The 23,501-nt window shown below is 54.2% G+C and overlaps 1 protein-coding gene across 1 annotated transcript in view; it reads left to right on the top strand.

Moving 5' to 3' along the window:
- Nucleotides 1–23,501, top strand: part of Tmem132c (transmembrane protein 132C) — a 273,283-nt gene that overhangs the window by 202,591 nt on the left and 47,191 nt on the right. Inside the window, exon 4 of the mRNA XM_027952017.2 lies at nucleotides 21,648–21,831. Within this exon, the coding sequence (XP_027807818.2) occupies nucleotides 21,648–21,831 (184 nt within the window). The remainder of the gene's footprint in view (nucleotides 1–21,647; nucleotides 21,832–23,501) is intronic.

The following is a 23,501-nucleotide window of genomic DNA, read 5'->3' as shown; positions in this document are numbered from 1 at the left end:
TATCAGTTATCTACAATTTACAGAATCGCAAACCAGGTCAAGAAGGCAGGCAGAAATTCTGCCTGGAGTGGAAGGACAGAGGGGTGTGTGCTGAACAGAACATGGCATCATTGACCCAGCTCAGAATCCACAGGGATGCTTCTGACGCTGTGTGGCCGCTATGCTGCCTAAAGCCAGATGGGCCAGCTGTCCTGACACGGCCAACGCCCCGGCGCTCCTCTATGTTCAGAACCCACAGAATACAAAGTGGGTGTGCTGTCTGTCCAGTGCCCTCCTCTCTGCAGCCCATCGGCCCGGACCTGAGACTTCTCTTGGATGAGTGGGTTGGTGGGAGTGACAGGTGCCTCTCCAGCTTCCTTGTAGTCACGGTCCTCAGCAGTTACTCCTGTGTCCCATGAGGACTGTCACCCTCAATGGCACGGCTCCTGGCAGGCAGAGATTGGACGGCAGGGGTCTGACTCCTGAGCTCAAGCCTGAGTTCCCCTAGTTGGTATCAGTCTTGATGCTGGTGTCACACCTTTCCTTCCTGCTGAGAGAGCTGCTCAGGGCACGGTGACTGGGCTTCAGGTACACACTGTGCACCAGGCTCCGTTTACATGGCTTTTCGTATATCTTCGACCCACCCTTAAAGTGGGTTTCCCCATTGGTGGGTTTCCACACATCTATTAACAGGTGCCACCATCACCCCAGAAGGAAGTCCGTCCCTTACTCGGCCTCCCTCCCCCAGCCTCTGGCAAGCTCGAGTCTGTTTTCTGTGTCTTGGACCTGCCTCCTCTGGAAGTTCCATGCAGACAGATCCCAAGCTGCATGCTTCTTCCTGTCCTGCATCGGACTCAGCACAAGGATGTTCTCGAGGCCCAAGCAGGCCTTGCGTCAGGGCCTCATCCCTTCCCGTGGCCGGTGACAGTCCACCTTGTGGACTCACCATGTGGAACTGCCACGTGGGCTGCACTTGTCTTCTAGTCCAGTGTGTTTTGTCTCCATTGAGAGAAAAACGGATACAAGACAAGGGAGGTGCATCACCATTTGTGCCCGACGTGCAGGCGGGGCTCCACCAGGATGGCAACCGGGGGGACGTCCCCCGGCCTGAGCCTCTCCTATCGGGCTTCCTTGGAGCCAAAGCCATGCTGGACTATGATGTCTCTGAGACCGTGGGCCATCATTCTGTCCTAAGCTGTGGGAACAGGCCTCTGGGAGACCCTCTGGCCTCTCCCCTGGTGCCTTCTACAGGGGCTAACCCAGCTCTCCATCCAGCCTCTCCCCCCTGAAGACCTATTGATCTTTTAAAAGTTTTATGGTCCCATCTCAAGGTCACAAAGTGGGCACAGGCCTTTAGCCCCCACAGAGCCCAAGTCTGTCCTCACTTCTCAAGGCCTCTGCCTGGGCTGCGAGTGGCCCCTCCACCCCACCTTCCTCCAGCTGCCTCGTTCTGGGAAGACCCTGCGGTTTCCAAACCAGATGCCACAGGTCAGCAGCGCCATTGTGACTTACTACTGCATGTGAAAGTCAACTGCCTTCCTCTCTCTCCTCCCTCTAATAAATACATTTCAGGAGGGAACTTCACATCCCGCCTGAATGTGAAACCAGCATCCTTTGCCGTAAATAGAAGGCAGCCATAAAAGAAATGCAATTAAACCCCTGGCCTGGGGCCGCGCCTCTCTGTGCTGGTGGAGCTGAGTGGCCCTAAAAGGCTCCCCTCCTGTTTCCCAACGCCCCAGGAGAACCCCCTTCTTATCTCTTGCATGAGCAGAAGATGCATTTAAATTAGAATGTAGGTCATGCCTCCAAGCCAGGAAGCTGTCGGGCCCACGCCTCCCAAACTAATCCACTTAAAATCGTGTAAGAGCGCCTGCTGTATGCACACCGGGTAAGCGAAATTCATTGCCGGACTGTGGCTCCTGCCTGGTGTTTGAGGGCTGCATCCAAGTGGCATGGCCAGCTGCCAACAGTTCTTTGCATCTTCCTCCATGGCCAGACCACCTCTCCCAGGTCCAATCTGGTGCCTCCTGCCCCCCACCAGTTATACCCCTTAACTTGCTTATCTACCCAAACTCACTGTGCCTCCAAGGCTGCGTCTCACTGCATTACCAATTACCAGATGCAAATGATTTTCCCATCGCTCCTTCCCCGAGCTAAGCTTACCTGAGGATAGGAGTTTTAACTTTTTAAAAAAAGGTAATAGATAAACCCAGTTATAATTACAGGAAAAATCATAAAAATATGACTCCAGAAAGAAGTGACCCGGGGGACTTGTGGGATTATCCACCACACCTGCGGGAGACACCTAACAGGTCCTCCAGGGGAAGGCTGCTGCCTCAAACCTGTGCTGTTCAAGAAAACCAAGCTCCACTCCTGGAAGTGGCCCCTTCTTGCAACATCAGCAGGGAGCATGAGGAGCCCCCAGCCATGGCTGTGACCCCTGAACTGCAGCTCTGTGGAGGCCCTCCCAATCTCACTGCCCTGAAGCACAGGTTTGGTCACGTGTGGCCCTTATTAGGAATCGTGTTCACCATAATGTCATCCACTGAGGGTGTCTCAATGGCTGTGTCAACATAATACTTGGAAATTGCTAAAATTGGCTACTTTGTGGCCACATGCTGGATCCAGGAGAGCACAAACACTCCTCTTGCATTACCCACCCTCCTCTGGGTTAGTTAGCTTTCAATGCTATGAGAAAATGCCTGAGACAAACCAACTTTAAAGGAGGAAGGTTTATTTTGGTTCAGGGCTTCAGAAGTTTCAATCCACAGTCTCCTGGCCCCGCTGCCATGGGCCTGTGGCCAGGCAGAACATCATGGCAGAGCATGGGATGGTGCAAAGCTGCTTGCCTCATAGCAGCCAAGAAAGCAGAGGCAGAGAGGAAGGGCCAGAGTCTCGATGTCCTTTCAAGGGCATGCACCCCGAGACTCACTTCTGTCCACTAGGCTCCAGCTCCTAAAGGCTTCACCTCCTCCAGAGAGTGCTGTCCACTAGGGATCAGGCTTCCAACATGCAAGCCTTTGGAGGCCATGTGAGATCTGAGCCATAACGTCCTCCAAACATATCGCCCTGGGTCTCTAGCTGAAGAGATTTGGAGGACAATGCGATTTCTCTTACCCATCAATCATCATGCACATACATAGAAAAGGCCCTGATAAGTCCTGCTGAAGGAAATGGCTGGCAGAAGCTCTGTCCCCAGGGCTGACTGGGAGCCAACCACAGAGTCCACTCAGATGTGCTTGCCACCTGCTCATACCCACCTGCATGCTGGGCAGGTGACAGGGAGAGGAGGAGAATGACAAGCAGGGCCCTGCCATCGGGGTGGAGACGAGTGAGCCAGAAGGAGCCAGGACAACTGTCTTGACCCCTGGGCTGTGGAATCCAGAGAGTAGCAAGTCGGCCCCAGGGTGGTCAGAAGGCCTCAGAGGGATGTGAACTGCTCTAGACCTGGACAGGATGCCGAACCAAGGAGCAAGGAGAAGGTTGGAGAAATGGGGAAGCTGAGGCAGAGTCGGCCAGGTGGTGGGAGAGACCTGGCCAGCCTGGTTCAGATCCACTCGGCCCACTGGCTGCGGGACCTGGGTCGGTAGCTGATCTCTCCAAGCCCCAGTTCGCCATCTGTGAAATGGGAACAGCACCGTGAATTGTCATCACGAGGTGGAAAATGAACCCACAGAGCAGCCCATGTAAACAGCCTGGCAGATATCAGCCTGCATGGCCACCGCCTGGCTGGGGCAGTCCAAGTTCTCAGCCCCTGAGGGGAGGTTGGGCCACCCGACTGCATGTGCTTTACACCACGCTGCGTTTTAAAATCAACACGATGAATCTCTGATTGTTCTACAAAGCACAGAGGCGCCTCTGTGGTGCCAGTCAGCCAGCCTTGAGGAGGAGCTAGACATTTTTTTGACAGTGAGGTCCCCACCACTCCTGATGAGCAAACTGGCACCAGTGACTCCTGTCCCCAGATTGCTGCCTATAGTTACGGGACCCCTCTACCTCCGAGGGTTTTTCCCAGCTTCCTCTCTACTACCACCCTGGGCCAGCGAGTCCTTGTGACACGGGTGCCCTGTGCCTCGGAGGGTGTAGAGCAGCACCATGGCCTCTAGCCACAGATGCCCAGGGCTGGCCCTCCCCTGCCCTGGCGCGATGGCACAAATGTCCCCAGGGGCAAAGCTGCCCTGGGCGAGAACCACAGGTAACACTCACCAGCATCCAGCCCTATAGACGCCCTGGGAACATGGTGAAGAAAATGGGCTGGAGTCAGAGGAAGGTTGCCAGGCTCTGGGGAGCAGGAGCAGAGAGAAAGCAATCCCTGGTGGTTCCTGTGGACGCCCCAATTCCCAGCTGCTCTGACTCCGGTGCGATTCTGTTGGCCTCCAACGCTGGGAACCTTTTTTTTTTTTTTTTAAATTTTTCTTTCTTTTGAAAATACAAACTAACAAAATAAATGTTTAATTTGAAACTTGCAGTGAGCTGCCAAACACAGCAGTCCTTGAACAGGGAAGCACACAGACGGGAGCGAGACCCGAGGAGTCTTCCACCTCCGTCTGGAGGGGAGGAGACCAAGCCTCTCTGCCACAGCCGGGGAGGGGGGGGGGGGGACAGCTGCTTCAGGGGGCTTGGCAGCGTTTCCCAGCGCCCTTTTACTTTCCTTTGATCGATTCTCATCACAGTGGTTACAGAATCCCAGGCTCCTTAGATCTGAACTTCTTTCCCAGTCTTTAAAATGCAAAGTTGGCCAATTTAATGACCGGCCAGGATATTAGCCACGTTTGGGCCCAGCTGGAGCGCGTTCCAGAGCCAGGCAGTGGCATCCGGACGCCCGACCTCCCCTCTCATCTCTTTTGACTGCATTAGCTCACCGGGGCCAGCTCAGGGCCATCCAAGTGACGAAGACATGGAGAAAACAGATGTTTTATTCACAGTCCCTGGAGAGAAGGATGGGATGGTGGAGAGCTGCCGCTTTCACCCCATGCACAGAAGATGGAGAAAAGCCGAGTGGAACATGGGGCTGTGGGGCACTGCGGGGGTGCTGCAGGAAGACCCCCCCCTCATGGCCTCAAGTTTCCTCCGCCAACGCTGCTCCCCGACCTCATGGCAGGCAGGGAACTGAGTATGAGCGGAACAGAAACTAGAGCCTTATGACCCAGCCTCGGCCCGGCCTTGCTGGGGAGACGACCCACAAGAGGACATTGGAGGGGGCTGAACCTGTTCTAGAACACGCCAGGAGCAGCCTCGAGAGTAAGAAAAGGTGAGCAGGCAACTGGCTGCCAAGGGACAGGAGAAAGGCATGCGGAGCCATGGAGATCCCATTCCTCACCAGGGTCAGCATGGCTTCCAGGCACACCCTGAAGTGACTTCACAAGTGCACACTCCTATTATCACCATGACATTGTGTTTCGGAGATGGAAAGGACTGTCCCTGAATTCTGCACTTCCACCAGCTGGAATGGTCCACGGCCATTGAAAATGGGTTGTGCCTGCTCCGCCCATCTGCAAAGTAAGAAAAGCGAGGCGGGGAGCTGCACGGGTGGCTACTGTCCCAGGTGGGGAATGAAGGTGGACCATGGAGTCCAAGACCTCAGCTGGCCACAGGAGGCGCACACCAGCCTCCTCTTGGAGGAGCCCCGTCCCCCCCAGCAGCTGAGTTCAGAGAGATGGAGAGTAGCAGGTGCCAGCGGTTGCAGAAATGGGAAATGGGGCTACTTGGATGGGCACAGAGCTCAGTTTTGCAAGATGAAAAGCATTTTGGAGTCGGCAGCTGTGCCCTGCATGACACCACAGACTTGCTCAACACTACTCACATGGGGTCACGGTGGAGAAATGTGGAGAACTTTGGTGAATGCAGAAGATCTCAGCAAGGCTATCCAGTGGGAGGGAAGTTGGGAAATTAAATGCTGGGAGTGGAAGGAAACTTACCTTCCCTGCACCCTGTATTTTTATGTACTGTTTAAATCTTTTGTTACTGTGTATGTGTGTTACATTTTAAATTTTTTTTTAAATGTAAAAAAAAAATTTAAACAATTGAAATAGCCAAATGTGCTTACTTTAGCAATACATATAATAAGTACCTTCTATATGCTTACGAGTAATTTATAGTATGTATTTATATTAATATGTTGTGCTTTTATAAATATGTAGCATGTATTATAAAGATAAATTTAGTGGTATTTATTTAGCAACCTGTGACCTACTTTGCAAGATCAGAATTCTGTTCTGTTACAGTTAAAAAGATTATTAGCTACAGGGTGAAATGGGGTTGCAGCTTGTATTTTTCCACTATTACATAAGCAAATAAAACCATCAAACTGCTGTCTTTATAAAAATATTCCTTCAAGACATAGGACTTGTCCTCTGCATTCGCCACGCTTCCCCCTTTCACAACAATCATGCTTGTTGTGAAAAGAAGTCCTGGCAACTATTAAACAGATAGCCCAGTGTACGTGGGAGGAGTCCAGGTGAAACCAGGAGACATGGCGGATTCTGAAGTGGAAAGGAGCCCCCGCCACCCACGCCTGTGTCCTGGCTCCAGTGCCGTCCCCACTCTCCCACCCGGAATCGTCCTGCAGGCACACCTGTTGCAGGTCCGGGTCACCCTTCTGCGGCCTTTGTACCGACTAGGCTAGTTAAGGGGACCCTGCCCCGAGATGCCCCTGAGTGCCCCTTCTGGGCCTCTGGGTCTCACCTGGGGATGCAGAGGCTGTAGGAAGGGGACAGAGTGGAGCCAAGGGCCCCAAAGCTCAGAGTTTCAGTCCCCACTCCGGGTTCCTCCCCTTAGCCCCTTGCACTTGCACTGGAGGGAGAATTAGTCGGGGCCAGGGCAGGTCATCTATGGCTTCCTTCAGAGTCTGTGTCCTAGTAGTGATCTCGCTTGCAGTGAGTGTTGGTGACAGTGGACATCAGAGGCCAAATAAGCCACAGAAGCCCTGATTCCTGAGGTATTGTGGAAAATGACGCCTTTGTCCCTTCCAGCTGATTTAATGAAACACCATAGACCAGGAGGCCTTAAACAGCAGAAATGTAGAGAACACAGTCTGCAGGTCCAAGGTCAAGGCACCAGCCCTTGTGGTGTCAGGAGAAGGCTCCTTGCTCATAGTGTCTTCCCACCTGACCTCTCACAGCAGGAGGAGCAAAGGCTGTCTTTTCTAAGGCACTAATCCCTTTCTCAAGGGCCTCACCCTCATGACCTAATTTCACCCTAAGACCTCACCTTCAAACTCACCACCCTGGGAACTGAGGTTTTTGTGGAGTTGGGGGACACAAGCATTCAGACGGTAGCAGATGGCTTTAGTGGGGTCACGTGCCCCATGGCACTAAGTCAATCAAATTGCAAGATGAGAAAGTGACCTCATCTCCATCTCTCTCTGGACCGGGCACCCTCTGGCAGTGAGACCCGGGGCCCCTGTCCTCTAGCTCCTCAAATTTTGGCTATGCGTCTCGTTTTCAGCTTGATGGCTTGACAGAAAATGTTCTGCTAAACAAGTGTATGTAGGCCTCAGAAAAAAGCAAGACGATTTATAGAGGAAGTACGAAGTAACTAACAGAACAAATGGCCCTTAGATCTGGCCAAACACCATGTGTGTGTCGTGCATTCCAAATTTGAAGTTTGGAGTCTCAAAGACAATAAGCAGCAGCTCCTTAATGCTAGGAGTGGCTTGGGTCTGGCTCTGGGCATGTGCTGTGTAGCAACTCATGCTCCTATGACTAACGGCCAGGGGGGTAGATGCTTCCATGCACCCTGTCTTAAAGATGAAGAAAAGATCCCTATGTCTAGGTCAAGCTCATGTGAGAGACAGTGGGTGACTTAGGCCTGTGTATGTGCTTTTTGGTCATTTACTTCACTGGTGGGTGGTAGATTGTTGGGGCTGCAAGAACCCAGCCTGGACCCAGTGTGGGGGCTGTGTCCCCTGAGATCCTAGGCTGGATCCCACCAGAACACACTGGCTGGGTGCTTATGGGATGAGGCTGGTGCTCTGTGAATGGCAGTAGGGCTCTCAGGAAAGGGGTCGGAGGGCAGCCTATGAGGACACAGCGAGAAGGCACCGTCTGGGACCAGGAGGCTGGCCCCACCAGGCCACGCTGTCCCTCTCCATGTCCCCTCTCCCCTCCTCCCTGCTTCAAATGAAAGCTTCAACAGAGACTTCTGCCCCCAACTGAGATGGAAGCTGCTCTCTGGGTCCTGGGACCATCCTCTAAGGGCTGCCTTGATTATCCCAGAGACACCTTCCTATCATCAGTCACACAGCTAGTAAGAGTGGGAGTCTTCCCCTGCACGTGGCTGACATCTGCATGGGATCTGGGTTCGGGTCCTGCCATCACCTGTCCTTGAGACAGGCACTCCTTCTGAGGCTGGCACCTCCCACACAGGGCCAGAAACTGGTGCACACTGGACACACACACTCCTACACACCGTGCACACTGACGCAGGTGGTTTCCCTCCTAACCCAGCAGCTCGACCCCCTGAGCAATCCTGAAGACAGAGCCAGGTGACAGCAGTTACTGAAACTGTTCCTGCCCCTCATGCTTCCTCTACTGCATCTGGATTTCCAGGTCTCTCCAGTCCCTTCTCCTGAGCTCACCTGCAGAATCGTAGAGAGCACTGGCTGTTGCCTTAGGAGCTTACCTCACGTGCTCTGGCTTTCCTGCACTAGGGAGGGCTTTCTCTGAGTCCCAGCTTATAAAACAAGAAAGGACAGAAAATCAGGCCAAGTGAATAGTGAAGCACCTGCTCAAGGATCTGGTGGCCTCCGTGGTGTCTGAGAATCACCATCTGCCCCGGTCAGCACAGTTGTGCAAACTGCCAGCAAAGCCCTGTGACCAGGAAGCTAGGCGGGAAGGAAGGGTGGGGCCTGGAGAATTCATTACTAGGTGCCTCCCCCATTAGCAGCACCTCCTGCCACCTTCCCAGCCCCCACACAGACATTGGCACCAAACTCCATGAAAATCGGCATGCATTTTGTTGCAGCTGTGTCCCCAGCTCCTTAAAACCTGCCTTGCATGCTGTAGGTACACAGTAAACATTTCTTGAAAGACTGCGTGTCACATGCTATAAATGAAGGTAGCTAGAAACCTCCCAGCCGGTACCCAGCGGGCCCAGCGCCCCTGTCCCTCCCAAACAAGGCTGGGAATAGAGAGAGCAAAGGGAGGAACAGCTGTCACGGCTGCTTTGTAACACTTGAGTGCAAGGAGGGCTCTGGGATTGAAACCATTTGTCAACAAGACGATGTTTTCCATTTCCAGTGTGAACACAGTATTATTCAATTCCCCACAGCCCTGGGTCCGGGGAGTCCCTCTAAACGGAGTTTACTTGAAAATGAAATTGCAGCCTCGGAACTGATTTCTCAAAGGATGCGGTTCATTTCGGCATCTTTACTCTCCATTGCGGCGGTTTCCAAGTCACCTAAGAATGGCTTTTTCTAAATGGAAGGTCCCCTTGGATGGGCTCTACTAGACAGTTACAGCTTCAGGGCTGTGGATTTGAAAAGCGCCCCTGGCTCTCCATCACGGCTGCTCCAGAGAGCCAGGCTCTGCAGAGGGAGGGCTGCTGGCCAGCAAGCATTCTTTCTCAAGACGGGTCAGAAGGGTCAGCGCAGCTGGGAGAGAACCTGGCTCCTCAGGGGACAGAGTGGGGAACAGTGGGTTTGGTCCCCCATTGATTTTTCCGCTGGCTGCATTTTCCCCTGGTATCTGACCCTCTTCCTGCAGCAAGTGATGGCCCACAGGGGAGACATTTGTTCACGGCATCTGCCACCTTTGAAGCCAAGCTGCTCCTTGTCGGAATATAAGGAACCGTTTAAAGATGAGTGAGTCTGATGTGGTTTCCAGGGCCTGAGCAGGGCGAGGATTTCTCCTGGAGCCTGCTGTCCCGAGCTCTGGCTTCCCAGAGTTGGTGGCAGGTGTGAGGTGAACGGCTCTGTTGCCAAGTGTTAACGCCAAGAGCTGAACACCCTGCTCTTACAGAGGGAGGACTGAGGCCCAGGAGGCTCAGTCAGTCTGTTTGTGGATGCCTAGCAGCAGAAGCCGAATCTGGCTAAGGTAACCCTGGTTGGGGGTTGGGGGGCAAGAAGCAAAGAGCAGATGGTCACAGGGAGGGCAGGATAGCAGCCTCAACAAGGGCTTGGGGTGGGTGACCTGGCACTGCCACACTGCACCCTGCGCTCTCCCTTCTTGGCAAGGCTGGACAGCAAGGACCTGAGAGGGCACAGCACCCAGCTCAGTCTCACTGGCCACACAGAACCTAAGGGTCGAAACTCAGACGCTGTGATTTTAAAGTGGGGTGGGGGAGCCACCAGGAAGTGACCACCCATCGCAGCTCCATGCAACAGCAGAAGGGTCATTCCTCAGAAGGAAGCCACCATCCCGTGCGCTGTTTAGACAGACAGATGCTGGGAAGTTCTGAAGTGTGCACCCTGAGTGTCCCACGGGGTCCCAAGGAGGATGGGAACAGGACAATGACGGCCGGCCCTCGGCTGCACGGAGGCCCTGGCGCCCAACCCCATGCAAGAGCCCTTCTAGTGAAGTCCATGTGTGAGCGAACACGTGGTCAAATGTTTTGTCATAGCCACGGTGGAGCCTGGGGTGGGGAAGGCCGTCCCCTTCAGCAGAGCCGGTTCTTTGTAGCTTGTCCATTTTCTGTTAGGGACACTGTCCAGGCACCTCGTGATGGTTTTTCCTGAACTGCAAACCCAACACACTGTGTGAGTGGAGAGCAGGTGGTTGACACTTGGCCCTGGCCTGTCCCTGACACTGAGGGGCCGCTGGAAATTGAAGGCAGGCTTGTCAGGGCAAGTGGGGTGCCCTGGTGCCTCAGTTTTCCGTTGAGCCACAGAACTGCAGCTGGTTGGAAAGACGGCAGCTGTGTGTGTCCATCATCCTGTCTGGAAGCCAGCTCTCTCCTCCCACTTGGCCTCTAGCTCATTTCTGCTTCTCAGAAGCCATCAGCCCAGTGGGCGTGTCCTCCGGAGAGGACGGTGGGTGCTGCTGGGAGGAACCAGAAGTGATCCTCAGGAGGCCGTGAGGCACGCACCAGGCCTTGGGGGATCAGGGCCATGATGCCAGAGGTGGAGCAGGGACCCAGAGTAATCCTCTGAACAAATGCAGGTGTGGTCACCCCTCCTGCTCTTCCAGGCACTGTGCTAAGCCTCAGGGACCCCACAGGGACCTGACAAAGTTTCTCATCTCAAGGAGCTTACCCCTCGGCAGGGGGGAAAGTGCAGCGTGGGCACCGGGGGTCAAACCTTGAGTCTGGTGTTCAATTTTCAGAATGTCACGACTTCTACGCTGGGTGACAGGATGGAGCCGGCCATGCACTGAGAGCCAAAGGGAGCAGCCATGCAAAGGTGGGGTGAGCTCAGTGGGTCTGTGCAGCAGCCAAGAGCCCAGAGCAGCGGCACAGGGAGGGGGGAGACAGAGGATGAGGGGGAAAGACATAGTGACCCAGGGAAGGACACAGGTCCTCGAACTAAGGTAGGAAGTCAGGGAGACAGTTAAAGATAGAAGTGGCCTCAGGAGCTGTATGTTACAGAAGGACCTCCCTGCTCACAGGAATGTCACCTCCTTGCTCACCTCCCTACCCTCTCTGGCTTGTGGGGTGAGCAGGGGCAGGGGTGCCGCTCCTCACGGTGGGAAGACAGCCATGGACAATGATGGACAGGTCAAGCCACAGAGCCTGCTGGAGAACTGGCTGCTTCCAGGCCAGGCAGAGCATGCCCTGCATAACCCCCGCAGGACTGAGTAACACTTAACAGCCGTCAGAGCAAAACCTCCAGGAGCTTCGAGTCCCCGGCCTCCCATACCCGCACTGGGAACCTGAGGAGCTCCAGCTCCCTCCCTGCTGGGCAGCTGCTCCTGCTGCCTCCCTGTCCTGCCCTCTTCTCCTACGGTTTCCCAGTCCACTCCCTCCTCGCCCATCCTTTCCAACCCTCTCTGCTCTTCTCCCAGGACCCTGCCCACCACCAGAGGCCTCTGCCTGGGAGTCCACTCTGCATAGCCCTTGCTGCTCCTCCTAGTAATCCAGTTGCACCCAGATCCTTCCATGGGAGCCCCACATCCTGCTGTGTCAGCTCCTCGCTGTCTTGGGATCCGGGAGGGACTGAGCCAGGGAGGAGAGTGGCCCCCAGTATGCTTCTTCCCCATGTGATGCATTTTATTTATTTTAATACAAAAAAAAAACTTTTAAAGATAAAATGCAGACAGTATTGAGAACATGTAAAAAAGCACATGTTGGGCTGGGGATATGGCTCAAGTAGTAGCGCACTCGCCTGGTATGCATGAGGCACTGGGTTCAATCCTCAGGACCACATAAAAATAAAATAAAAATAAAATAAAAATATATTTTTTTAAAAAAAGTGCATGTGGAAGGACGGAGTTTGGAGGACCCCATCCCACTGCCACCACCAGCAGAGGCAGGGGTGTCAGACACTGGGTCCCCCAGCTTGCTCCCCTAGGTGTTGAGACACATCTTAGGTCCTCAGGGGTCTTCCCTCACAAGGCCCCTTCCTAAACCCTGTGGGTGCCTTCCCCTGGTCAACTCCACCATGGGCAGGTCTCAGCTCCAGTCTGTTTCGGGGAAGCTACTGTCACTTCCTGGCCAGTCACCCCTAGCTGGGGCATTGCGCTGGACCTCCCTCAATGGAGTGGGCATAGGTGCTTGTGTGGGAGTCGAGGTGGGCAGCGCTGGCCGGGGGCCCACTTGGTCTCAGTCCATCACTCCGCAACCTGCAGAATGAACTTTCCAAGCTCCCTTGCTAACTGGGTTATGGGGGGGGGGGCTGCCATCATTGGGTCCTGTCATCTGGATTACAGCAAGGGACCAAACTTGCCAACTGGGCTATTGGCTCTGTGTAGCCAGAGGGAGACCCTGAGGGAGGGCGAGAGTCAGAGAGTGGAAGGAGGAAGCTGAGGGCGCTCTCTCGGCTGCAGGGTGTCTCTGGAAGAGGCCCTTGTCCTCGATGGCTCCAGCCCCACAGCTCTGCTCTAGGACCCAGCTCCTGCATTCTCCCCACACCCATGCCGACCTTGTCCCTCACCTCTGGAGGCAGAAGTGTCTTCCCCCTTTTCACCTACCACCCCACTAGTCCTTGGAGTGAGTCCCTCCGCAGAGCCTCCTCGCAGGGACAGCTTTTCTGTCTCAGGCACAGTGTATGTCTCAGGCAGAGGCCCTCTGTGCTCTGACTGTGGGGCTGTCAGTGGCACCAGGAGGCCCAGGGCAGGGCCAGGGGGCCAGGGCACTCAGGCCTGCCTCTACAGCTTTGCTGGGATGAGACCCTGTCCCATCTTGCTGCTGCTGATTTGGGTACAAGAAAAAGACCTTCGTACTTAATACTACTCCCTTAAAAACCAAACCAAACAAAAATCAGTGGTTCTTTACCCTACCTGCCCCTGGGGTGTCCTCAGAAGCTTTGCCAAACAAGAAGAGGGACGTCCAGGCCCACCCCCTGCTGGCCCAATCTGAAAGAGAGAGGGGAAGGCCACTTTTAAAAAGCACTGTATCTCCTTAAAGCCCAGCAGGCCCTCCTGCCATCAATCAGGGTTGAGCATCTTAAATAAGACAGTAGAGGTTCTGAGTTCAAGTTCCTCCAGAGTACTTGTGGTCTGCACCCCCAAGTTCAAAGAGAAGCACTTTCTCAACTCCAAGGGACCCGAAATTGGAAACATCATTGTAGTCAGGTGCCAAAGAAGGGAACCCAGGGGACCAGGGCAGAGCACCACCCAGGCTTGATGATCTACCACCACTGGGCAGTCTCCTCACCGTGTCTGTAGCCAAGTAAGCAGTTGAGTGGACAGCAGGTGTCTGGGGACTCCTGGATTGCCCACAGGTGCTGTGGACCACAGTGGCTCACTTCCCCGTCTCTCACACAGTGCCTGGCACAAATCCGTGTTGGTCAGTGTCCAGTGGCTGGATGATGGATGAATGGGCACAAAACTGGTTGAGGAAGCTTTCTGTTTTCAAAGAGGAAACTTTCCTTTATCCCTTCAGGGCCTTCTCATCTCAGCAGTTAGTGCTGCCACAGAGACCCGCAGCTCGTCAATTACAAACATTAACTGTAAATTACAATTCTGCATAGTTAATTCGGCCTCCTCATTATGTATTTAGTAGAGCTTAGCAGGCATAAAATTCAATAGCAAGCTTTGGAGCAGATCCAGCGTCTGTCTTCTGTGATATTCGGAAAATGCAAAGTTTTAGGAGTGGACCTCGAGCGTGTCTATGCTGGAGAACCTCCAGGGGGCTCTGCCTTTCACTTTGCTCCTGGAACAGGTTCAAGGCTTCTGGAAGAGCTGATAGCTCCCAAGGATGCGCCTGCACTCCCTTCCAAGGAAGCCGACTCCCATCTTGAGCAAAAATTAATATTAACCTGACTAGTGGAAGGAAAGAAAATCGTGAGTCTCAGGGAGCTTGACTCGGGGAGCAATCGCTCACATGTCACGCATTCAACAAATATTTGCTGGGTGCCAACCATGGATTATGGCAGTGATGAGACCTGAGGAGGCAATGGAAGGGGCCATGTCGTGCTGTCAGGGAGCTGGCCTTGGAGAAGGAGGGGGCATGAAGTCCACCAGGTACAAAGGGGTGCACAGTGTAATGTGTGGACATGTAAATGAAGGGGCAGGGTGAGCCCCCAGTGGAGGCGAGGGTCCAGGGTCATGTGAAGAGTGCGTCATGAACAGCAGGGTGCATGCAGTGAGGGGCCAGCCGAGGTGGAGAGCAAGGGCAGATGCACTTGGTGTGTTTGAGTAGCACCAGGGCCCGATGGGAGTGGCCGGGGGATGATGAGGAGATGATGGAGCCACGTGGAGGTGGAATCCTGTGACCAGGATTTGAGAGACACTGGATCTTGGGGCCGGGCTCAGGCTGGCCGCTTCCTGGGCACTGTTAACCATGCTCAGCTTCACTGGGGAATACAGTGGGCTTTCCCATGGACACACCCCAGTGTGCAGAATGGCATGTGCCACTCCAGGCCTCCCCTGCCGTTCACTTCTGTCTCCCCCAGCCCCCATCCCTCCTGTAGGTGGAAAGCCTGATGGGGTTCATGCCAGGCTTGCTAAGGCATTTCAGGTGGAAACTTGGTCGTTTGGGCCCATTAGGCTCTGCAGGGTTCTCTGCAAACTTGGCCCAGCTGACAAGGCTCATCATGGCATAGGGCTGCAGAGGACACTGGGCCCTCGGGTCGTCTTTCTCTGATGGCCTCACATGAAGGAACTGCCAATTGCTTCCTGTGTGCCAGTGTGGTGGGTGCTGAGGCCCACCCTCACAGAGCAGCCATGTTCAGTGGTCTCTGTCCACAGTCCAGGCCATCTTACTGTCCACCCATCCTCCTGCTGGACACTGAGATGGAGTTCTGCCTCTGTCCCCTCTCAGCTACCTCAGAAGACTTCCTTGGAGCTGGGCAAACATTTCACTGCATTCTGGACCAGTGGGGCCTTGGTGGGCTGCAGGGTGGGTGGGCTTCTGGGCTCCTCTCTGCTCTTGGCATCCAATTTCTTCTCCACCTGTGCCCTATCTGTGCCATACTCTGCTCAAAAGAGCTGTGGCAGCCACGTCTCCACCTAGTGCTACGTAACAGAGTGCTTTCTGACTCCAAGCCATACACTGCTTCTCCTGAGTAGAAACTCACTGGGCCACTCCCCCATTGGCACTGTCTTTACCTGGTGCAGCAGCTTGGGGCTGGATGGTAGGGGCTTCTCTCTCCACACGGCCCAGGGTCTACATGTCATGGTGATGTCACAGCAGTGCCCCTCAAGAGAAGGGTAGCTGCTGCGGGGCTGGGAAGTTCTGCAGGGTTACTTCCACGGTGCTCTGTGGGCCAAAGTGAATCTCAGGACCAGCTTGGATTCTAGCAGGGGAGAGAGGGTCTCAGCTCTTGATGGGAGGTACAGCAAAGTCACCCCTGAAAGAGGTGGGTAGGATTTGAGACCCAGCGTCTCCCCTTAAGTAGTTACGACAGAGGGAATTCAGGATGGAACTAGATCCACAGTAATGACGGGTTCAGCTGCTCCAAGGGGCTGCTGTGCTTTAAAGGGACGCCATCGGCATTGATGTAATTGGCAGTAAAGGAGTCTCTTTCTCCATCTTCCCATTTATTGCCTGCTTCCATGGATTCCTAGGCTTTGCTCCTTTAGAGAGAAGGAAAATGTGTGTTTATGTTTGCTTTTAAGTCCAGACTCCAAATCCGAGTGCTTGGCAACACCAGGCTTCCTAGGCTTTGCTCTCCAGCCCCTGTCCTAAGCCTGGAATTCTGCCTAGTAACTGGGGAGAGCAGGAAAGAAAGAGGGGACTCCCTCTGGCTGCCCAGGCATGCTGGACAGCAGCAGGTCATCTCCCTCAGCCAGTCCCAGTCCTTGCTCGACACTCGGAATAGGGGTCGCTGGTGTAGAATCAAGAGAGCAGAACGGGGGCCTGGGTCCCGCTGGCCCCGTCCTCTCCAGAGCTGGCTTTCTCTGAGGCTCTAGATTTGTGGCCCTTCTTTGTCCCCCCAACTTATCCATTTCTTTTCTCCTCCCTTCCTGGTGACTTTGAAGCATATGTTCTGTTCCCTTCCCTCAGTTGGATCAAGGGTTTTTCAGTTGCTTGCAATTTGTAGCTCAAACCCACAATCTGTAGCTCTGACACCCCAGAGCACACAGGCCATCAGTGTGGACCTGGGGTCTGGGGACAGGACATGTGCCCACCTTCATCCAATGCACATGAAGCAGAGGAATAAAGCGAGGCCTGGGGCAGACGCCCCGATATCCTAGGGCAGCCCCACTCCAAGGCTCCTTTCTTCCCTTTGTGGCTCTCCTCTCTCTCTACAGCTACGGAGGGGAAGAGCCCTCCACCAGAGTGGGGAGGCCAAGTCCCTCTGGCATTGAAACACAGCCCCGGGCTCCACTTTCTTACCAGATAGAGCCCACTAGATAAGAGGCTTGGTAAATTGAATTTTCAGTGGTCCAAACACTATTGTGACTATTGGGGGAATTTATTTGCTTTTCAGTAAGAGCTTCTTTAAGCCAATTTTGAAAATTTCTTTCAAGAGTCACTGCAATAAGTGCCCATTATTGATTTTAGCAAGGGGTGGCTCTTGGATGCTTTCTGGAGTCACATAAATGTTGAAATTCCTCTCTTTTACTCCAGCAGCACCACAAGCCCCACCTAAGCTGGGTGGGGGTTCCTGGCCTGCTCTTCCACACAGTCTGGGTTCTAACTCTCCATCCTCTTCCTTCCCTTTTCTCTCCCTCATCTCCTTCTTTCCTTCTTTCTCTTTCATTCCTTGAAATAAATGCCTCCTAGAGACCCAATGTCTTGAACCCCTAGGCCACAGCTGCTCTTATTTGGCAACATGAAGACTTAGGGACCCAGTGGGGTTCAGGACCCACACAGCCACGCCCATCTCTTGCTCATCCCTTTGGAATCCTGGGGACCCAGTTGGGAAATCACACTGCACCATCCTCAGGACAGGCCTCTTCCAACTCAGTGAAGGAGCTTCTGCAAAGTGTTCCCAGAAAGATGGAGGAAGCCTCTTAGATAGAGGTGTAGAGGAACCTATGGCCACTGGAGTTCCCAACCAGGGACAGCAAGTGGAGCTGCCATCTGAGCCAAATCAGGGCCGAAAGAGCTGTTATCCAAAGATTCCATAGAAAAGCGCAGGTTCCCAACCTCTCTAGAACCATCTTTCTCTGCCTCGCACCGAGAAGGCAGCTGTTGCAGGCACGCAGCAAGGCTTCCACTCAGAAGGAACAGAGCAGGCGGTGGGCACCAGTCACCCTCTCTGCTCACCTCTCCACAGTGATTCATTCCATAGTAGTTCCCGTCCCTGTAATTTGATACATCCCACATGCTCTAAAAGATGAAGAAGATAAGGCTGGCTGGCCACCTGAGGAGGGAACAGAGCCACACCTGTGCAGAGAAGTAAACAAACCAGGGTGTGAAGTCTGTACCCCCTGTTCCCAGTCAGCCAGTTCAGGCTTGAGCCTCCCAGGCACCCGCCTGTCTGCCGGGTCAGCCTCTGGTGGCCTCTTCTCACACACGTCTCTGGGCTCTCTGTGACCCAGGAAGTCTCCTCCATCTTTCTGAGGTCTCCGCTGCCTGAGAGTCTAATGTCAATGTTCTAAACAAGCACGTCCCCGTCCCCCTTGACCCAGGGGCTCGTCCTGATATCACTCTGCCTGTAATTCTGCCTAGCACTTAGGCGGCTGGAGTTTCCTCCAACTGCAAACTTTTTTTATTATTATTGTTATTTATTCTAAAACAGAAATTGAGCTCAGTTGGCTCACAAGAGTGCTGAGAGCCCCAGGGGGGGGGGGGGCGGACTACAGCATGTTTCAAACAGGGACTTGTAGAATTATTGCCCTAAGTCTGTGATGCAAAGCCATCCCTGGCCGCAGAGTCTGGAGTCTCTGCTCCAACACTGGTGTGAACTGGGAGTCTTGGCAACCGCGCACCCTGCGGAGTTACAGTGGGGTTTGGAATGATGCGTGCATGGACCCTGGGCCTGTGCCTGGAACATAGTGAATCTCATTAATAGTAGGGTCTTCTTTGCACTCTGTATGCACTTAAGCAAAACCCCTTGAAAGGCCAGGTACAGTGGTGTACACCTGTAATTCTAGCGGCTCAGGAGGCTGAGGCAGGAGGATCATGGGTTCAAAGCCAGCCTCGGCATCTTAGCAAGGCCCTAAGCAACTCAGTGAGACCCTGTCTCTAAATAAAATATTTAAAAGGGCTGTGGATGTGAGTCAGTGGTAAAGCACCCCTGGGTTCAATCCTTGGTTCAAAAACCCCACCTTGGGCAGGTAACCTCATCACTCATGAAGATCATACCTCCCAGTCCTTCAGCACCAGGGAAAACACTGCTTCCTTCTTGTTCTGGGTCAAGCCATCGTTCCCAGCCTTGGCTGAGCTGCAGGAGCTGTGGCTGCAGCAGGGGGAGTCCTATCCCCTGCAGGCTGCTCCCCTTCCTGTGGTGGGAACACCCGTGTTCCAGTGGGGGTGATGCTGCTGAGCCTCAGAAAGATTTGAGAGCTTTGGTGACGGTCACAAAAGAATATGCTGCAGGAGATGCAGCCGGGTGTAGGCGTGAGCCGTGGAGACTCTGCAGCCTGGCATCAGGACAGGCCTCCTGGGGGCCTCCACAGACTGAGCCCAAGGTCAGTTGGAGTTTTGTCATGTGCAGTCCCGAGGAGAGCTATGCCATTGCTGGCAGGAGTCCACCAAGTAGCAGGACAACGGTGGCACCTCCATCAGGCCCAGACAGCCAGGACCCTCCTCCATGGCAGGTGGGGAGGTCCCCAGTGTCCTCACTAGGAGAACAAGATTAAGCCCGGGAAACCCAGGAGTGCCTGTGGCCTGGGAGGAGGACGCCCTGGAGGTCATGGGGCTTCTAAGCCAGGGCCTCTGGTTCCTGGGGCAAGAGCTCATCTCCCAGTTTGGAAACACTCCAGATCCCTCATTGTCCAAGACCAGAGGTTCACTCCTGAGATTTGCAGCCCAACTGGACTGCCAGACCTTGGGTTTATTTTCCCTTCCAGAGGGATCCTGGTGTTTCATTAATCACGATTCTTCGGGCCCCACTTCAGGCTCAGAGAGCTCATGGAGGATCTACCTGTCCTAGAGCTCGGGCTGGTGCATCCGTTACCTCCAGCTCAGCCACGGACTGTGCCAAGTGCATGCAGCCCTCGGCCTGGAGCAAGCCCTAAAGACTCCGCAGGTGCGTTTGTGGCCGATTCTCACCCTGGCAAAGGGAAAGGCGGCCCGCCTCCACCCAGCACCAGCGCACGCTCAGGGGGCCACTGCTGAGTGCATCTGGTATGTCTTCCTTGATGTGTGCTGGAAAACCCCCTTGAATTTGCCTGCACACAGGTGGCCTACCCTCTAGATGCCAGCCTGAGATGGTGCCGACGGCTGACCCACTGCTTAGGCAATCCTGGTCTGAACCTCAAGTCTCCCCAGGACCCTGGACAAATGGCCAGGGACACTGGGACACCCCTCCTTCTTAGTTCTCCTCAGTTCTGGTGATTAAACAGCTGTGGACAGTGCAGCCACCTTCCTCTCCAGCCGATGGCGAAGACCAGCAGGCTCCCCCGAAGGTCCAGACCATGTGTGCTTCAGGATATGAAGGCAATGCTGTGACTCACACCTGCCTCCGTGTCACCAACACAGCCACAGACAGAATGCAAGCTGTCCCACAGGGCTCTGCGCCAATAAAGTGTGACTTGCCAAAGTAGCCAGCTGCTGTTTGGTCCAAGGACACAGTTGGCTGTTCCCTGTCTTGAGAACATCCTTTGGTGCCTGGGAGGTTGTGTCTGGCCACAGAGGCGGGTGCCAAAGAGCACTGCTCTAGGGAGCAGGAGACACAGTGCTCCGTGTTGATGTTGCCACTCAGGTCAGAGGAAGCCATGTTCCCTTTCCAGGCCTAAATTTCATCATCTGAGAAATAAAGTCTGGACTGTTGCTGGCTCTGAAATATGCTAGATGAGCTTGCTGAACATCTGTCTGGGCCCCCTGCCCCCGGAAGCACAGTATAGTTGGAATTCTTAGGTTCAGACACAGGGGCCCTCCAGCTAAGGAGGACTTCTGAGCACAAGAGGCTTCACTGAAGTACACTAGGCGATTCAGACAACCTTGGGAGACTGGGAGAGCCGCCGAATTGAAGGTATTAACCTCCCAGCCAGAGCCAGAGCAGCAGGGATAATAGAGACCATGAAAAAGTGACCAGGCTCTGCAAAGACACCAGCACCAGCGTGCCGCAGTCCGGCTAGGCCAAATAACCGGGAGGTGATAAGCAACTTGAAGGTTGAAGCGGGAACTGCTTTATTGTAGGGAAAACTCAGCGGGAACTGAGCGGGAACTCAAGGTAGCGGGCACCCAAGGTAGCAGGAGCCACTTTATTGCAAAACAGCAAAGGTATATATACCTAACTGATTGCACACAGCTTGACTCAATTAGCATCATCCAGTTACGGCAATCAGCCAATAAGGAATCTCCACCAACTTAATGGCTCGGTGGCGTTGCTTCACAAACCACTCCTCCTGGCAAACTGCCAGGCGCCATCTTGACTTGATCTGCGGTCCTCAACACCAGCGGCTGAGAGTATGAGGGCCAGGGTGCCAGGAGCACCCACAGCCGCCCTGAAGAACTCGGAACTCAGCTCTCCAGGGAATGCCAGCCCCCTCCACTGCTGATGTCTCTTGACCCCTTTTATCCCTGGGCCCCAGATGAGTGGGACCTGCCTGGTGGACCCTGCTATGAGCCTGCTTCTGGCTGCAGGGGAGCCTGGGAGTGGGATGATCTTCTTAGTCCCCAAGGAGCGAGGGAGAGACCAGCTAGGAAGGAAGGCAGGGGTTGGAAGCGATATTGCATCTGCTGCAGGTATGACACTAAATATAAGGGGCCTGCTTAGTTCAAGGCCACATGAATGCACACAGCCAGCCCAGGCCCACTGGCTTATCTCTTCATCAGGAGCCTCCTTGCGGCCCAGGCTGATGCCAGCTCCATGTTCAACACCCCAATCCCAGACCCGTAATGTGTGGCTGCTGCTCCATCCTGGCCGCCCACTCCCAAGCTGGAGGTGGTGGCCCATGCCAGGTGCCCCACCAAACTCTTCTTTATCTGTAGAGTCTAAGATTGCCTTGGAGGGGGAAGGGAGAGGGTCTTTGAAGGAGGTCAGCCTGACACCGCTCCCCTCTGCTCCCTTCCAGAAGCAGCAGTCTGTTCAGCGAGGTTGTGCAGATGAACTTTGAGATCGCCAGCTTCAGCAGCCTTTCGGGGACTCAGCCCATCACGTGGCAGGTGGAATACCCGCGGAAGGGGACCACTGACATCGCCGTATCCGAGATCTTCATCAGCCAGAAGGACCTGGTGGGCATCGTGCCGCTGGCCATGGTAAGATGTGCTGCCCTGGCCGCCCCCACCTCGAGACGTGCATTGTTGCAACCCCAGGGGTGCTGACCCCCCAGCCTCCCACCTCCCTCCAGCCGGGAGGAGCCACTGTTGACTCGGTGAGCTCAGCCTGTCTGTGGGCCCTCGTGGTGCCTGCCACGCCCAGGCCACATTCATCCTTACCTACTTACCTCTTCTTTAAGTCCACTTCCTTTCTTCTGTTTCTTTTCTATTAAGAAGCTTTGTGGGCCGTGCTGCGTACCCGTTGGGGTGGGCTAGGTTATGCTGTGGCAACAAGTGACTTTGAAGTCCTGTGGACCTGAGTCAGCAAATGTCATTCTTGGTTATACTGCATGCCTGGAAGCTCAGGGAGCTCTGGACCATGCAGTCCTTGAGGGACCCTCTAGCTCTTCCTGATCCCTACTCCATGCATGGGACACATGTTGGCTGCACTCCTTCAGTGCCCCAGACTGAAGGAGCCTGATCGGCAGGGGCTCCAAGAGGCTCCGGGTGGGCTGCAATTCAATCTGAGGTGCACCATGCAGACAATGCTCAGTACTGTGCCTCTCCCTGCCGTCCTCTTGTGCCCAGTCATGCTTAGCAGCCTGCGCTGGCGAGAGGTGGCCAGCACACAGCCTGCTTGCTTGACTGCATTCAGGATGACCAGGAATGGGTGGATCGAGATTCTTTGGGTATCAAGGGCTGCAAACCCAATCCAACTTAGACTTGGCTCACAGAACTTCCAGGTCTAGAAAGTGTTTCTCGGACTTGAATGTGCTTGCACACGTGACTTAGGAGGTCTGGGTTGGGATTAAGAACCTCATAGGTCGTGCCAGTAGTGCCGCTGCAGGCCACACGGGTGCTCAAACCCCAGTGCCCTGACAATATCGTCAAGGAGGGCTGTGTCTTCTCTTCCTCCCTCAGCTCTGTGACTCTCTGTTAGATTCCCGAGGTGGCCCTGATAGTGCCATTCTGGCACTTTCATAGTATTACATCCAGTAAGAAAAAAATAAATCCTTGTTGCCAATCACACACGCACATCCCTGGGCTGGCTCTGATGAGGATCATAATTGATTGCCGTGCACCAGCCTGAAGCCAAACACTGAAGTCTCGAGACTCAGTGCTCTGCTTGGCCAAGCCTGGGGAACCTGATCACCCTGAGAGCTGGTGGGTGTGGGGTATCAAGGGAAAATCTGGCTTTCACTGAAAGGTGGGGAATGGACGCTGGTCAGACAATGATGCCAGATGTCCACCAGAAGGCACATCTGTCAGGAGGATCTGTGAACACTGAGGTTGGAGAATGATCCCTCTTGGCTTATCATGTCCACTGTAACCGTGGGCCACACGCGCTCTACTACCTACACCCCTCACGAGATAGCAGCAGTTTCAACGCTTCTAATGTCTGCATTTCAAAAGGTTATGTATAGTTCCTTCCTCTGCCCAGCATTGCTTCTTGGCCTACCACTCTACGATATCTACTCTGGACCCTCCAGAGAGAGGGTTTGCAGACTAACACCCGCACGGGCCGCAGTTAGGGTGTCAGTGCTCCATTCCCGCCTATTTGCAAAAGATAAGACGCTCAAGTATGTTGAAAAAGCAAAATCATTAAAAAGATATAGGATGTTATTATGGCCTGCCTTCAAAACAAGAATGCTCATTGAGGGGAGATATTA

The sequence above is a fragment of the Marmota flaviventris genome, chromosome 1 (assembly GCF_047511675.1).
Source record: "Marmota flaviventris isolate mMarFla1 chromosome 1, mMarFla1.hap1, whole genome shotgun sequence".
Lineage (NCBI taxonomy): Eukaryota > Metazoa > Chordata > Mammalia > Rodentia > Sciuridae > Marmota > Marmota flaviventris.
This window is presented reverse-complemented; position numbering and strand designations above follow the sequence as displayed.